Genomic DNA, 13643 nt, shown 5'->3' with positions numbered 1-13643 from the left:
GTCAGGGCAGTGATGTGAGTGGGGGCATTGCAGAGACAGAGGAATCCTGACTTTCTCTCCAGCCAGTCTAGCCAAAACAGTACTCCAAGATTATTAAGAGATCCTGCTTCAAACAGGACGGCAGATAAATGATGGAATGAAGCCAACCTACACCATCAGAGGCAAATGTACCCACATGGATGGGTGCACTCACACACATAAACACACACACACACACACACACACACACACACACACACACACACATACACACACACTTTTTAAAAGTTGCCATCTCGTGCATTCCCCCAGTTTTATTCTCAGGTCCCAGAAGACACTTAAATTTGTGCCTGCTTATACTTCGTATATCAAGTAACTGGCATCATTTGCTCTAGTTCTTTGATATACTCAAACCCATTTTTATTATCAAGCATCATTTATGGTGCTTTGTGTTTTGAACAGTGAGTTCAAAGTCAATCAGAGAGAGGAGGTGTGTACATCTTAAACAAGCGAATACTCTGGATGGTATGCCTCAGAGGGAGGTCCTGGGCAGCTATCATCTACTGTGCATTAATAAAATCTGAAATTGAACTTTGCAGTTAGTGGAGTGGGATCAGCCTTTTCAATAATCACCTCTCGGATTTTCTCTAATGCCAGGCTCACAATGTAGGAGATGACAATCCACTCTTGAGGGGAGGGCCATCCATCCATCTGTACCAGGATGACATAGTTAAACAGCAGCAGGTAGCCCAAGTAGGATATCTGAAGAAGAAAAGCCGGCAGTTGTGTCTCAGGGATAACTTTAGATGCTTCATCTACAAGGGTGCTTTTCTTCCCATAGATTGGCCTACTTAGTGGATACCCTTCCTCTATGCACATCACCAGCACAGAAACTGAGAAAGGTTGGGGGCATCCTACAACTTCAGTGCAGGCTCTGACTGTCCATGCTCGTCAAACCTTTGTTATGAGGTTGCAAGAATCATAATATACAAAGTACCTTTCTGGTAATTTGCTGGTGTCCTCTACATTCTGGGGGAAAAATGGCAAAGGTGACTTAACCTTCCTGCCTCACACAGCTCGTTCTTAAAGCTCCCATTATAGATGGACCACTGAGAATTTAGAAGAGATCATGTGAGTGAATTGTTTTCTGAGGCCCATAGTTCCAGCCTAAGAGCCCACTCACTTTCCAGTGACAGGTCTGTGATTTTCGGTGGCCATAATGAGTTACCTTGTTGACAAGGGAAGGGGTAGAGTTGGGGTGGGGAAGGGGTGAAGCATACAGGGAAAGAGCATAGCTGGAAGAAGGTTCTCTGCAGCTGGCTTTCCAAAATGGCGTTATGTAGGTAGGCCTGCTCTAATCTGTTCTTGTGTCCTGTCCTGCTCTTGCTACCAGTGAGCTGTGTTCTCAGAGGAGTAGAGCTCCTAGGTAGGAGAATGACTGGCTATTGCTCAGCACATCTGTGTGGTGAGGGCTTTAGGGAAGGAAGTCTTTGTTGCCCTTCTAAGTGTGTTTATGGTCTGGGTTCAGCCTTGCTATTGTTTCTATTGGAAATGCTCCCATTGGCGCATGTGTTCCTAGCCTGTGGTGCAGCCATTAAGAGCTGCAGCCTAGTGGGAGGTCAGTGGGGATGGGCCTTTGAAGGGAACACAGCAACTCTAGTCCTTTCCTTCTACTTTCCTTTTTATCTCCTATTTGGGAGAAGTGTGGTTCTGCTCTGCTACAGACTCCCAGCTATGATGAACTAACTTAGCACAGATCCAAAAGCACCATGGCCGACTATGGACTGAAACACCAGAACTATGAGTAGAAGGAACCCCTTTCTTTTTATAAGTTGATCAGTTGGGGGTTGGGGGTTATAGTAACAGCTATATACTTTTATTAACTACATCATTTTAGTGGGAAAAAGTGGGATCTTGAGTTGGCTCTTTAATTCACTAATAATTTTTGTTTTAAAACATACTTTATATTAATTTTTAAAGAAAATTGTGTCTATGTATATTTTGCCTCCATGTATGTCTGGGTACCATGAGCCTGTGGAAACTAAAGAGAGTGTTGGATCCCCTGGTACTGGAGTTACAAATGGTTGTGAATCACCATGCGGAGCTGGGAATTGAACCCAGGACCTCTAGAAGGGTAGACAGGGCTCTTAATTGCTGAACCATCTCTCCTGCCCCATTTTTTAATTTTAAAGCCAAACAAAACTTCCCTTATTTCAACTACTAAAAACATTTTAATAATCCTTTCCCTTAAGCAAATGTTTTGCTTTATGAAGTGCTCATATGGGGTTTGGATGGCCAATATTCCTGTGTATATAAAATATGTGTGACAATACATCAGGATCTAAAATTAAATCTCTCAATTACTACTAGTTTATAGCTCATTATATCTTAATGAAACTTTGGACACTTTTTGAAGCTTTCAAATTTTTCTTGATTCTGGTGCAGCTCGATATTCCCCACATAACCAAGGGCAATTGTCGGGGAGAGCCTTACTGTGTAAAACCAGAACTTGACAATGGGTGCATTATAGAATTCACAGATCTTTGTTCCAATGGGAATACTCCTCTGCTTTTTGTGCTCATTCTCCTCATCCCCCTTCCTCGAGCCAGCATCTGCATTTGCATCCTGGAAAATAGCACAGCATATGGCAGGAAGTCTGCAGGTGTGAACAGGCCATCCCCAGCTCATGGCAGGAAGTCTGCAGGTGTGAACAGGCCATCCCCAGCTCAAATAAGGCATTCCCCATTCCCAGCACAAAGTGGCCTTAACAAGGGAAAACTTTCCAAGTGCCCTGTTAGCAAGCTTTGTAAGTCCATGACAGAGCAAATCTGAACATTGAAAATGAAACCCACATGACCCTCTTGGGAGCCACTGACCACATTCTCCTCTTCCTTTTCTTTGCCGTCCTCATTCTCCTTGGATGTTTGATATGAGAGGTCATCATATGTTCGGAATTCCAGAAACAGGATGGTAGGTGGAATAAGGATCCCCATGATGACCTAAGTGACGAGGGACAAATCCAGCTTTAAGCTCTGGTAAACCAAAGAAAATCTAGTCTGTTGGTTACTTTTTTGTGTGTGTTGGGATGAAATATCTAAAGAAAAAAAAGTTGTGGGAGGAAAGGCTTGTTTTAAATCATCATAGTGGGGAGGAGAGGGAACAAAAGGAAAGGGGAAGGTAAGGCAGATCCCATCCTGGCAGAGAGGGGTGGGGCACCAGCCTGTGCTTTGGGCTTTCTCCCTTTTTCCTTTATTTCATCCATTTGTAGACTATGATGTGGTGCTACCCACATTTTGGTTAGGTCTCTCCTCTTGCCCTTAGTTAATTCTTCCTGGATACTCCCTCACGGTCCACCTAGAGGTGTGCTCTACTGATTCAACAACCTTAGACACCAAAACCTATAGGTGCTTATGGTCACTAAGTGACACAATATTTGACACATGCATCCTTCTACAAGCTTTGCATCATGGCTACATGATGTTACATGGCTGCTAACCTAATGCAATATAAATTCTGGGTTAAAAGCTGTTCTACTTATTGTTTAGTGAGTAAAGACCAAAAAGACAGCTTTATATACATTCAGTTCAGATATACTTACAAAGATTAATTTTTTAAAAATCTCATATCCATCTAGTGTGTACATGTCACACACGCCACAGTGAATTTGTAGTGATCAGAGCGCAACTTGTAAGAGTTGGTTCTCTCCTTCAACCATGTGGGTCTCAGGGCTTGAACCCAGGTTGACCTGCTTGGCAGCAAGCACTTTTGCCCACTAAGCCATTTTGAAAACCCTTAAAGGGGCTTTGATGTGTGTTTGGTTGATTTCAAGAACATGAAATCCTGGGAGCTGAAGGGCTGACTGTACTGTTGATGCTGTAAAGTCAGACTGGCCACACTATCAGTCACCTAGGATCCTGGGTTGTCCTTACTCCCATCCTGATGATCTGTGTTTTTATGTGCTGGATACTTTGGTAGAATCTCAGATCATGGAATGTTTGAGAATATCCACTGGTATTCTTTTTTCAAAAGAGAAATGACAAGCAATGCTGTGTTGTAACCCAGACTTTAAAAAAGTAACGTTTAAACATTAAATCCCCACACCAGGGTGGATGCTCAACTAGAGTTCTTGCCAGAATATATTCCTCCCTGCACTAGATCCCAACACCATGAAAGCAAACCACACAAATGAAGCAGGTACATAGCTAAGTTAAAATCTAATGAAATACAATAATACCTCTGTTTGATATAAAAAAAATATTTCAGTGTGAGGAGAAATGTGTGTTTTAGACTTGGAAGGCTCACGGAGAAAGGGCTGAGCTGGGCCCAGAGGATGACATGATCCTGGCCCAGAGATAGAAGCACAGCTGTTCTGTCAGAGCTTCTCTATGCTCCGCTGGTTGCTAAAAACATTCCAGGTATTAATTCTGATCAAACCAGAACCTTAACTTTTGTGTGTATCTTTAATTTTTTTTCTTCCTGAAATTTAGATTTCCCATCTGTTTTCTTACTAAGGATTAGCAACAGTGTTTGCTTCCCTGACCCTGCAACCCCAACACTTGGGGTCTTCTTAGTCATTCATTCAATCTATTAGTCCCCTGCCCCCCCCCCCGTGTGTGTGTGTGTGTGTGTGTGTGTGTGTGTGTGTGTGTGTGTGTTTCTGTGTGCAGGTACACATGTGTATGAGCTCATGTGTGAGCCAGAGGACCTACTTAGTTTGTTTTGCTTTGATACAGAGTTTCTCACAAGCCTGTAAGTCACCAATTAAAGTATCCGGGCTGGCCAGCAAGCTCCAGGGATCCATCTGTTATGTCTTCTCTGCAGTGAGATTACATGTCTGATTTTCTTTTTTAATGTGAGTCCTAGGGAATCAATTTAGGTCTCATGCTCACAAGGTTAAGCTCTTGACTGACTGAAGCATCCCCTTCTTCCTGAGTACATCTTTCCTTGGTCCCACAAACCTCTGTATGTAGTGTAATTGCCTCACATTCAGTTGTGTAGATTTCAAATGGGAGTTTGTAAACCACAGGGGCTTATTTATTCTATTAAGTTTTTTAGAATACATATGTTGAAAGCACAGCTTCAGTATTTGTCTGGTATTTATTTTTGCAGTACTTGGAATTAAACCCACAGCCACATACACCCCAGGCAAGGGCTCTACCACTAAGCTGTAGCCTTGTCCTGTTTTTACATTTAATTTGAGAAGATTCTCCCTAAGTTGTCCAGGTTGGCCCAAACTCACTCTAAAGATTAGGCTAGCTTAAACTCACAACCTTTGCTTCTCAACCTCCCATGTAGCCAGGATCATGGGCATGCACCATAGTCCTGGCCTCGTTCTTTGCTTGTTTTAGATTAATTTGCTTTCCTTGTGCATTTTACTTTTTACTCTGTTGCCATGCCAGGATGGAACCCAGGGCCGCATGCAAGCTACGCAAATGTTGAACTACTGAGCTACATCTATGGTTTAAAAAAAAAAAATCAAGATTCTAAATGTTTTTCCTATCAAAACTATGAAGACAGAGGCCTTGCTTGCCCTTCCGCTGCCTTCTAGGTTTCAGTGCTTCTGATGATGTATGATGCCAATCCAACATCCACCTGGTCTTCTTTGGTGCCTTTAAGATCTCTTTGATCTTGGCATCTGAAAACAAACTATATTTGTTAATATCCAAGGCTATCTGCAATAGCAGTATAAGAGATCTGTGTGTTGTGTAGAACTGGATGGAAAGGTGTAGCATCTGTATTTGTAAGATGTGAAGGCACTTTTGCAGGTTTCTATGTCATACAGGTTGAGTGCCAATCTGAAATCTTAAGTGTTCTATAATCTGAACCCAACACAATGCTATATGTGGGAAATTCCACACCTGACTTAATGTAATAAGTCATAGTCAAAATCCAGGCACCCTAGAAATAGTGAATAAAGTTAATCCCCAGGCTGGATATGTAAAGGGAATATGAAACAATTAATTTTGCACTTTGCCTTGAGCACCAAGATAGCTTATTATGTCTATATAAAAACTGCAGACCTAGAAAGCAATTGAAAGCACTTCTGGCCCCAGACATTTAAGATAAGGGCTAGTGAACCCGCAATGTTTTGCCTCTATCTTCATAGAGAGCTGATAAAATCAATATAATATAATTACTAGTTAGTTGGATTTCCAGTCAAATAAAATCTTTTCTCAAGATAATCTGGGAACTCTTCAAAACTCTTCAAACCTTTTCATTGTTTCATGTTCTCTCATAAGCCATGTGTAAGGGAGAGATGTTGTCAGCTAAAATTCTGTACTTTGCTTTTTGTAGATTAATTTATTTTTATGCATATGGTTATTTTGTTTGCATGTATGTCTGTGCACCAGGTGCATGCAATGCCTAAGGAGGCCAGAAAGAGCATTGGCTCTCCTGGAACTGGAGTTATGGGCAGGTGTTAACCACTGTGGGGGTGCTGGGAATTGAACCTAGATCCTCTGCAAGAACACTGAGTGATTTTAACCATTGAGCCATCTCCAGCCCCCAGGTCTGTACTTCAGTAGCATCTGGTGTCCTGTCTGGAGAGCATGCTCAGTCATGGTGGAAACACAGACTGTGACAAAACAAAAAAAGCAAAACAACAACAAAAAATAAAACCTCTGAAGTAAAGCTTGCTGGCTATACTGGGACCGGAGTATCTGGCCACCTGTCCCATACTGACCAGCTCAGACCCTGGGCAGCTTAATCACCAAGCTTTGACTTCCTCATCTGTAAAGCCAGAACTGTTGTAGTGTCTCCCGTGTGTGGTTGCTCAGGGGAATACAGCGGTCCCCTTATCTCTCTCATCTTATCTTATCTCATTTTATCTCATCTATGCCTGACATAGATGATGCTGACCTCCATGCCCTCTGTGTGTTGTCTATACCCCTGCAGCATTGCCACCCAGTGGCAAAGGCAATGGGCCATACATTTCACACCCTGCTGCCTCCTGAGCATCACCACTCTCTTATTTGGGGCCATTAATGAGGAACTTCAGTGTTACTTCAATACAAGCACTAGGATGTTGTGAAAGTTGATATATACTAGGTGACTAATGGGTAGGTGCAGCATACATCATGGATACACTGGACAAGCAATGATTTATGGGTTTTTTGGGGGGCAGGGTATAATGAGATCATGTGACACTTCACCATGGCACTCAGAACAACATACAATTTACAGCTCACACAGGAGAATTAGGGTAAAGCGCAGTGGCACAGTCTTCATTCAGTCTGCATCAGGCCCTTGATGCCCACAAACAAACAAACAAACACACACACACACAAAGGAACCTTCTGAACTGATTGTTTCTTGAATTTTCCATTTAACATTTCAGTCTGTGGATGAAGGGTTAACTGAAACAGAGGAAATGAAGACCTGTGCTTCAGGGCCACTGTGGATGGAATGAGCTACAGATACTGAGCTCAGCCTGTTGCTCGTCTCAGTGATCCCAGCCTAATGACTGCATCACGCCCACCTTCAGGCCAGGGTTCTTCCTCATGCGAAGCCTTCCCATCCACATGTCAGTCAGCAGCATCTGGCTGCACGTGTGAGCAATGAAGTCGCGATGCTTGGCTGCCACAGCCAGTTTGAGGCAGGTTGAGTTACTCCAGTTTTTGAGCTCATAGGTCAGAAGTTTCATGGCCACTTGCTCGTCGTGCTTGTAAGACTGGTCTAACAGCTCCACAGCAAGCTGCCCAAAATCTCTGAAGGGACAAAGATGTCGGTGGCCATGAAACATCTGTACTTAAACATCTGTACACTAAACATCTGAGTCGGGAAGAGATAGGAGGAGATTCAACATGTAAGACCCAAGAGAGCAGAGGTCCCAGTAAGGTAAGACCACACAGAAATACTTAGATTAATAGAAATGGGTTAATATTTAAGACAGAGCTAGCAGATAAGAAACTAGTAACAGGCTAACAGCTTTATATCTAATACAGCATCACTGTGTGTTATTTTGGGCTGGCGCAGTTGTGGGACCAGGCTGCTGGGAAAACATACTTGTAACATGTCCGTGGGGATTTGGGGAGCCACAAGACACACAGCACAGGACTGAAAGTGGCTTTGATGTCCTCTTTAAGTTCTCAAGAGGAGGGGGCAACAAGTAGCAAGCTCTATGAATGATCAGAGAGGGGACTGACTGTTCTTCCTACAAACAGAGCTTAACTATGTCTCTCAGACCCTGAGGAGACAAAGTCTTTTACTTGGACTGTATAAAGAACAAAGAGGCAGACAGAAAAGACGGGATCCATGGGTTTGCAAATGGTAGTAACTAGTGACTGCTTCTGAAGGTCCAAGGAGTGGGGCTGGTGGTACACCAGGATGGCTTGCGGGTATTGGTTAGGTTCTGATTTTAAATGTGGGTGCTGGCCATGTTCTTGTGTGTCGTATAAGCCAAACATTTAAAACATGTGCTTTTCTTCTCTTTTTTTCTTTTTTTTTTTTCTTTCTTTCTTTCTTTTTCTTTTTTCTTTCTTTCTTTCTTTTTTCTTTTTTTGTGGGAATGGGTTTGGAGACAGGGTTTCTCTGTGTGTTTTTGTAGACCAGGCTGGCCTCGAACTCACAGAGATCCACCTGCCTCTGCCTCCCTAGTGCTGGGATTAAAGGCGTGCACCACCACTGCCTAGCTAACAGATGTACTTTTCATGTGTTGTGTAAGACTTCACCAAGGCATTGATTACAAGATAATTCAACATGCTCAGTGCAATGAGACAAAGTATAGTTGTCACAGGGCCCAGAGCAGGGCACATGATTGCTAATAGCAGAGCAAGTGTAAGAGTCAAAACATGGAGAAAGTGACACAGATGAATTGTGAACATAGTTTGTTCTTTTTTCCTTATGACCCTGATTCCAATATTTAAATACAGCTATAGCCATTTCCTGCTCCTTTGTCTTGCTATGAGATATGATTAAAATATGGCTACATAGTGATCATTCTCCTCTGGTTTACTTCCTCCATTCATAGGACATTTTGTTGCAGTTATGAAGATGAAGATGATGAAGGGGAGAGTAGTCATCCCTGTCCATGGAAAGTTCTGAAATGTACAGTACTTTCTGGTCCTAGTCCTACAGCTGCAGAGGGACACATCACCAAGGTAGGACTTTCTAGAAGACAGGACTGCAATGGAGTGACTGCATCACCCAAAGTAGTGAACATATCTCTATTCTAAAAGTTCTTGGATTCTGGAGATAGAGATGGCTTAGTAGCTAAGAGCATTTGTTTCTTCTGCAGAGGATCTGAGTTCAGTTCCCATAACCCACATGGTGGCTCACAACTACCTGTCACTCCACCTCCAGGGGTTTGGACACCCTCTTCCAACCTCCTCAGACACCTCAGACATGTGAGGACAACCTCTTGCGTGTGCGCGCACACACACACACACACACACACACACATATACACGGGAGGGGGGCAGTGAAACACTCATAAAATAAATCTAAGAGAAAACAATGAAAGCCTTGGGTTCTAATGTTTAGAAGCCAGCTAATAGTTTTAGAACTCACTGCATCCAGAACAAAAGTAGAAGGCTTCCAAACAAAGCCGCCAGATGCTGGCACAGCTACCTGGGTGTACTGGCTTCAGATTTCCTGTCTGGCACGTGACAAATTTGGAAAGGGCTGGTAGCTCTTAACAACACATGAAACGCTGAACACGTTGGAGATCAGCATCCCTTCCTCACTCCATCACAGTGAGGACTGCTGTCCCTAGACTGCAGGGGCAGTCGGGCAGACACAGAATTATTGCTCACTGTAGCAGACATGTCTGAAGAACCAGGACGGGCTTAGGAAACACAACAGGAGCTATAACATGTGTATTGCTGAATGCTTGCTGTGGTCAAGTCCAGGGCTCTACCCGACCAGGCTCTGATGGCGAATGTAGGAGCACACCCTTTTCCAATAAGGAAAAGAGAGAAAAGGGTTCACACTGATACCTGGCAATACTCTGTCCCCCTTAGCCAGACCTGCCAACAGGAGAAACTAGCTAAACAGAAAGCCTAAGCTGCTGGGGGCATAAGTGCCTAATGCACATGAAGAGAAAAGGCCAACACCAGCCCCTTTTAGCCGTCTGCCCAATTCCAGGGGAAGAAAAATCCAGAAGGCCAGGGCCTTCTGAAATTCAGAGCCCAGGGCACAGATCTGCTGAAGCTTACAGTGAGTGTCTCTTTATGGGAATCTATTTCACTCCCTTTACAGAGAGGAGTACTTTGATAATTTGCATGAGAAAGCAGCAGACCAAACCAATGACAACCCAGAATAAGTCCAGAGGGACAGCAGTGGAAATACTGACAGATATGACAGGCAAGGCAGTTCAGTTTGTAAGTAGGCAAGGCAGTCGTGAGTAAGCCTCAGCCACAATGGAGAAGTGCAATGCTCATGGCTTCAATGGGGAGAGCACCAGGGCAGCAGTCAGCCTTGGCCTCAGAGTCCCTCAAGATCCTCACTTGGAATTGTTGTCCAGATCCTGAGAGATGTCATCTACCAGCTCACTCTCAGAGGACTCGTGGGCCATGGCTTTGTAGAGCTTACAGGCCACCAAGGCCTTTGCCATGCTCTCCTCGCCACGCTGCCACAGGAAGACCGCCATCTTCTGGCGCTTCATGAGCACGGCCCACACCATGAGCTCATGGAACGGGTACTGGAATCGACTCACGGCCGGGTCGTCCACATCGATATCAATCTCTTCCTCTTTCTTCTTCTTCTTTTTCTTCTTCCCTTTGGCTGGAGGTTCATCATCCTGAGAGGAGAGAAACTCATTTTAAACAAAATGGCTCTTCCTAAATTGGCAATGAATTAGCTCTTCAGGAGCTAAAGCGGAGAGGAAGACTTCCATATCAGAAGCAGCTGAGAGACTTGGTGAGCCAGGCTCTGGTCTCCACTCTGCATACTGATTCCTTTGGGAAGGTGCACATGCTTATTATGAAAAACAAATCACTTTAAACCAAGTGAATTGAAAGGGAATGTTGCTATTTGAGTAACGTAAACCACTGGGTTAGCAGCTTTCCCCTGCCCCCCAGAGAGTTTTCACTGAGGAGACAAAAACAAACATTCAAAGAAACCTCTCCATAAACTAAATACATATAGTGAAACAGGAAAGGTGAAGTCACTGTCTCTTCAGGGACATCCTCCAGCACAGCAGAGCACCAACACTTGCTTGCAAAGTATAGCTGAGCTAAGACCTGACAGAAATAGTGTAAGTGGGACCTGGCAGCATAGGTCTGTAATACCAACCAACCCAGAGGCTGAGGCAGGGGTCAGAAAGGTCAAGACCTTCCTGGGCTACAGAGTGAGTCAAAGGCAAGTCTAGGCAACTAAGTAAGATGAGATTCTGCTTCCAAATAAAAGTAATCGGCTTGCTATGCAAGCGTGAGGAATTGAGTTTAGATCCCTACACTGTGTAAAAGGCCAGATGAAGCAGCAAGGGCTTGTAACTTCAGCAGTAGGAGGCAGAGACAGGAGCATCCCCAGGGGTTTGATGGTCAAGTCAGTGAGGTCCAGCTTCAGTGAAAGACTGTCTCAAAAAATAAGGGAGAAGGGGGAAAGAGGGGATGGAGAAAGATGTACATTTTTTAAAACTCAAGAGATAGGGAAGTGTCCCAGCAGGCTCCTGCTGCTGCTAAGCCTAAGGACCAGAATTCAATTCCCAGGACCTGTATGATGGAAGGAGAGAACAAACCTCTATGAGTTGTTCTCACACACACAGAGGATTTTAAAATGTAATTAAAAAGAAATTTCAGAGTAAGAACCGGATATCACTGAAGCCGTTGGACAAGCAGAAGAGGTTAGAATGCTGTGTAAAAGTGAACTAGAAAGTCTAAATGAAGTAACTTTTAGGAATGTGGAAATGAGCAAGTTTGATACTGTAAGACAGGAAGCCTGGGTGATTTTGTAGTCTCAGTGCCTGTCATTGAGGAAATGAAAAATAAACTAAAAGCAGGACAAAGGACAGAGTGTCCCAGAGGCACATCTAACAGATCTTTGCACACTGGGTCAGTTCTAGCAGACTAAAGGACTTGAGTGAGACAGAGGAAGTAATAGAAAACTCGAGACTCACAGGGTAGAGTTAGAGCTGGGTCTTAGCTATGAATTATGAAGTGAAGCCTCCTTTACCAAATCCATTCAGAACAGGTTGCTGTGGGACACAGTAATTTACCTCATCAGAGACACTCCCTCCTGCAGTGGATTGGAATTAGTGCAGCTACCCACAACTGGATGCTGTGCAGAATGGAAGACCTTGGAACTCTAATTCTAAATGGGATGTTTTCACCAAATCCCTCCCCACTGGGCTCAGGGAACTTTGTAAAAGAGGAGGCAGAAAGGTTGTAAGGTCCAGAGGCACTGGAAGATAACTAAGAAACAGTGTCTTCCAGATACAACAGGATTGATCCAAAAGGAACTCACCGGGACTGTGGCAGCATGCATAGGGTTTGCACAGGTCAAAGCAGACAGGGTCCTGCACTGAGACAGGGAAGTGTACCTGAACTTCCATCCCCAACTGAGAAGCTCTCTTTAATTATTAACTGTTAGAAAAGGAGTCTCACTGGGTATACAAACCACAGAATGAACTCAGTGGTATCTTTGGTATCTTTGGAAATTTTTTGTTTCATATTGCTGTTTGAGCTTTTTTTTTTTTTTTTTAAACTTTACTAGTCTTTTGCTTATATGTTACAGCTTCTGGTTTTGAGGTTGTATGGGGTTTGCTTGTGTATGTGTGTGTGTGTGTATCTGTGTGTATTTGCATTTCTTGTGCTTTCTTAGATTTTTGTCTTTGTTAGTTTATTTTGTTGTATCCTTGTTTGTCTTTTTTATTACCTGTTTTTTTTTAAGAGAGAGAAAAGACATACAGTTGGAAGGGTTGGAATGTGGGGAAGATCTGTGAGATGGGGCAATCATGATCAGAATATATTCTATGAAAATAGCTTTATTTTTAAAAATAACTTGGCATATATTTTCCTTGTTTATCTTAACAACAAAGCAATACTGAAGACTTACTAATATTACATTATATATGAATTCTTAGGAAGTATTAATTTCTTATTCAGGACCTTAAAAAGTTTTATTGACTTTTTTTGGTAGTTTATAGTTTTTAAATTATTGAAGTAACATTGCTCTCGAAGGGTTTCTGTTCTTTAGTATTTTTTTAGAAACTGGTTTATGAATTTATAGAATTAATTAGATAGTCTCTATCTTTAAAAGTGACTATTATCCCATAGACACCCTCACCAGACATTACAGGCTGCTATCATTGCTCTTGGTTACCTTCCAGAACTTGATAGTAAGACCCCATTGATAAAGACACTGTATGCTTGAGTGTAGGAGAAACCAACCTGGTGATGATCTGGAAGCTTCGCCCCTGCTGGCTAGCTTTCATAGTGCTGGAAAGTTCTTTACACACTACCAGGGAAGAAAGGGAATCACACCTTACCTTGTTGGGGATCCTGTGAGCTACAGTAATGACTGGTGTGGCAAGACATGCCCATTTGTGCAATAGTAACATGAATGTTGTAATAGTAACCAACAACTTTCTGATTGGATTTAAAGCTAGCTTTACAAGATGGAACTCTTGTTCCTGTGCCTGGTACTGGACCCAAAACTCATTGCTGGCTATGACATAGGCCTTCATGGGTAACCTGATATGCCAGCTAAATGGAAAGAAACTTCTT

General features: G+C 43.1%; 1 protein-coding gene across 1 annotated transcript in view; it reads right to left on the bottom strand.

The window, feature by feature from the left end:
• Trpm1 (transient receptor potential cation channel subfamily M member 1) overlaps positions 1–13643 on the bottom strand; it is a 114645-nt gene that overhangs the window by 22223 nt on the left and 78779 nt on the right. Inside the window, exons 16-20 of the mRNA XM_051206478.1 lie at positions 10425–10717; positions 7457–7685; positions 2856–2978; positions 2473–2604; positions 613–741 (exon numbers count right to left, since the gene is read on the bottom strand). Of these exons, the coding sequence (XP_051062435.1) occupies positions 613–741; positions 2473–2604; positions 2856–2978; positions 7457–7685; positions 10425–10717 (906 nt within the window). The remainder of the gene's footprint in view (positions 1–612; positions 742–2472; positions 2605–2855; positions 2979–7456; positions 7686–10424; positions 10718–13643) is intronic.

Source organism: Phodopus roborovskii, unplaced genomic scaffold, assembly GCF_943737965.1.
Source record: "Phodopus roborovskii unplaced genomic scaffold, PHOROB, whole genome shotgun sequence".
Taxonomy (NCBI): Eukaryota; Metazoa; Chordata; class Mammalia; order Rodentia; family Cricetidae; genus Phodopus; species Phodopus roborovskii.
This window is presented reverse-complemented; position numbering and strand designations above follow the sequence as displayed.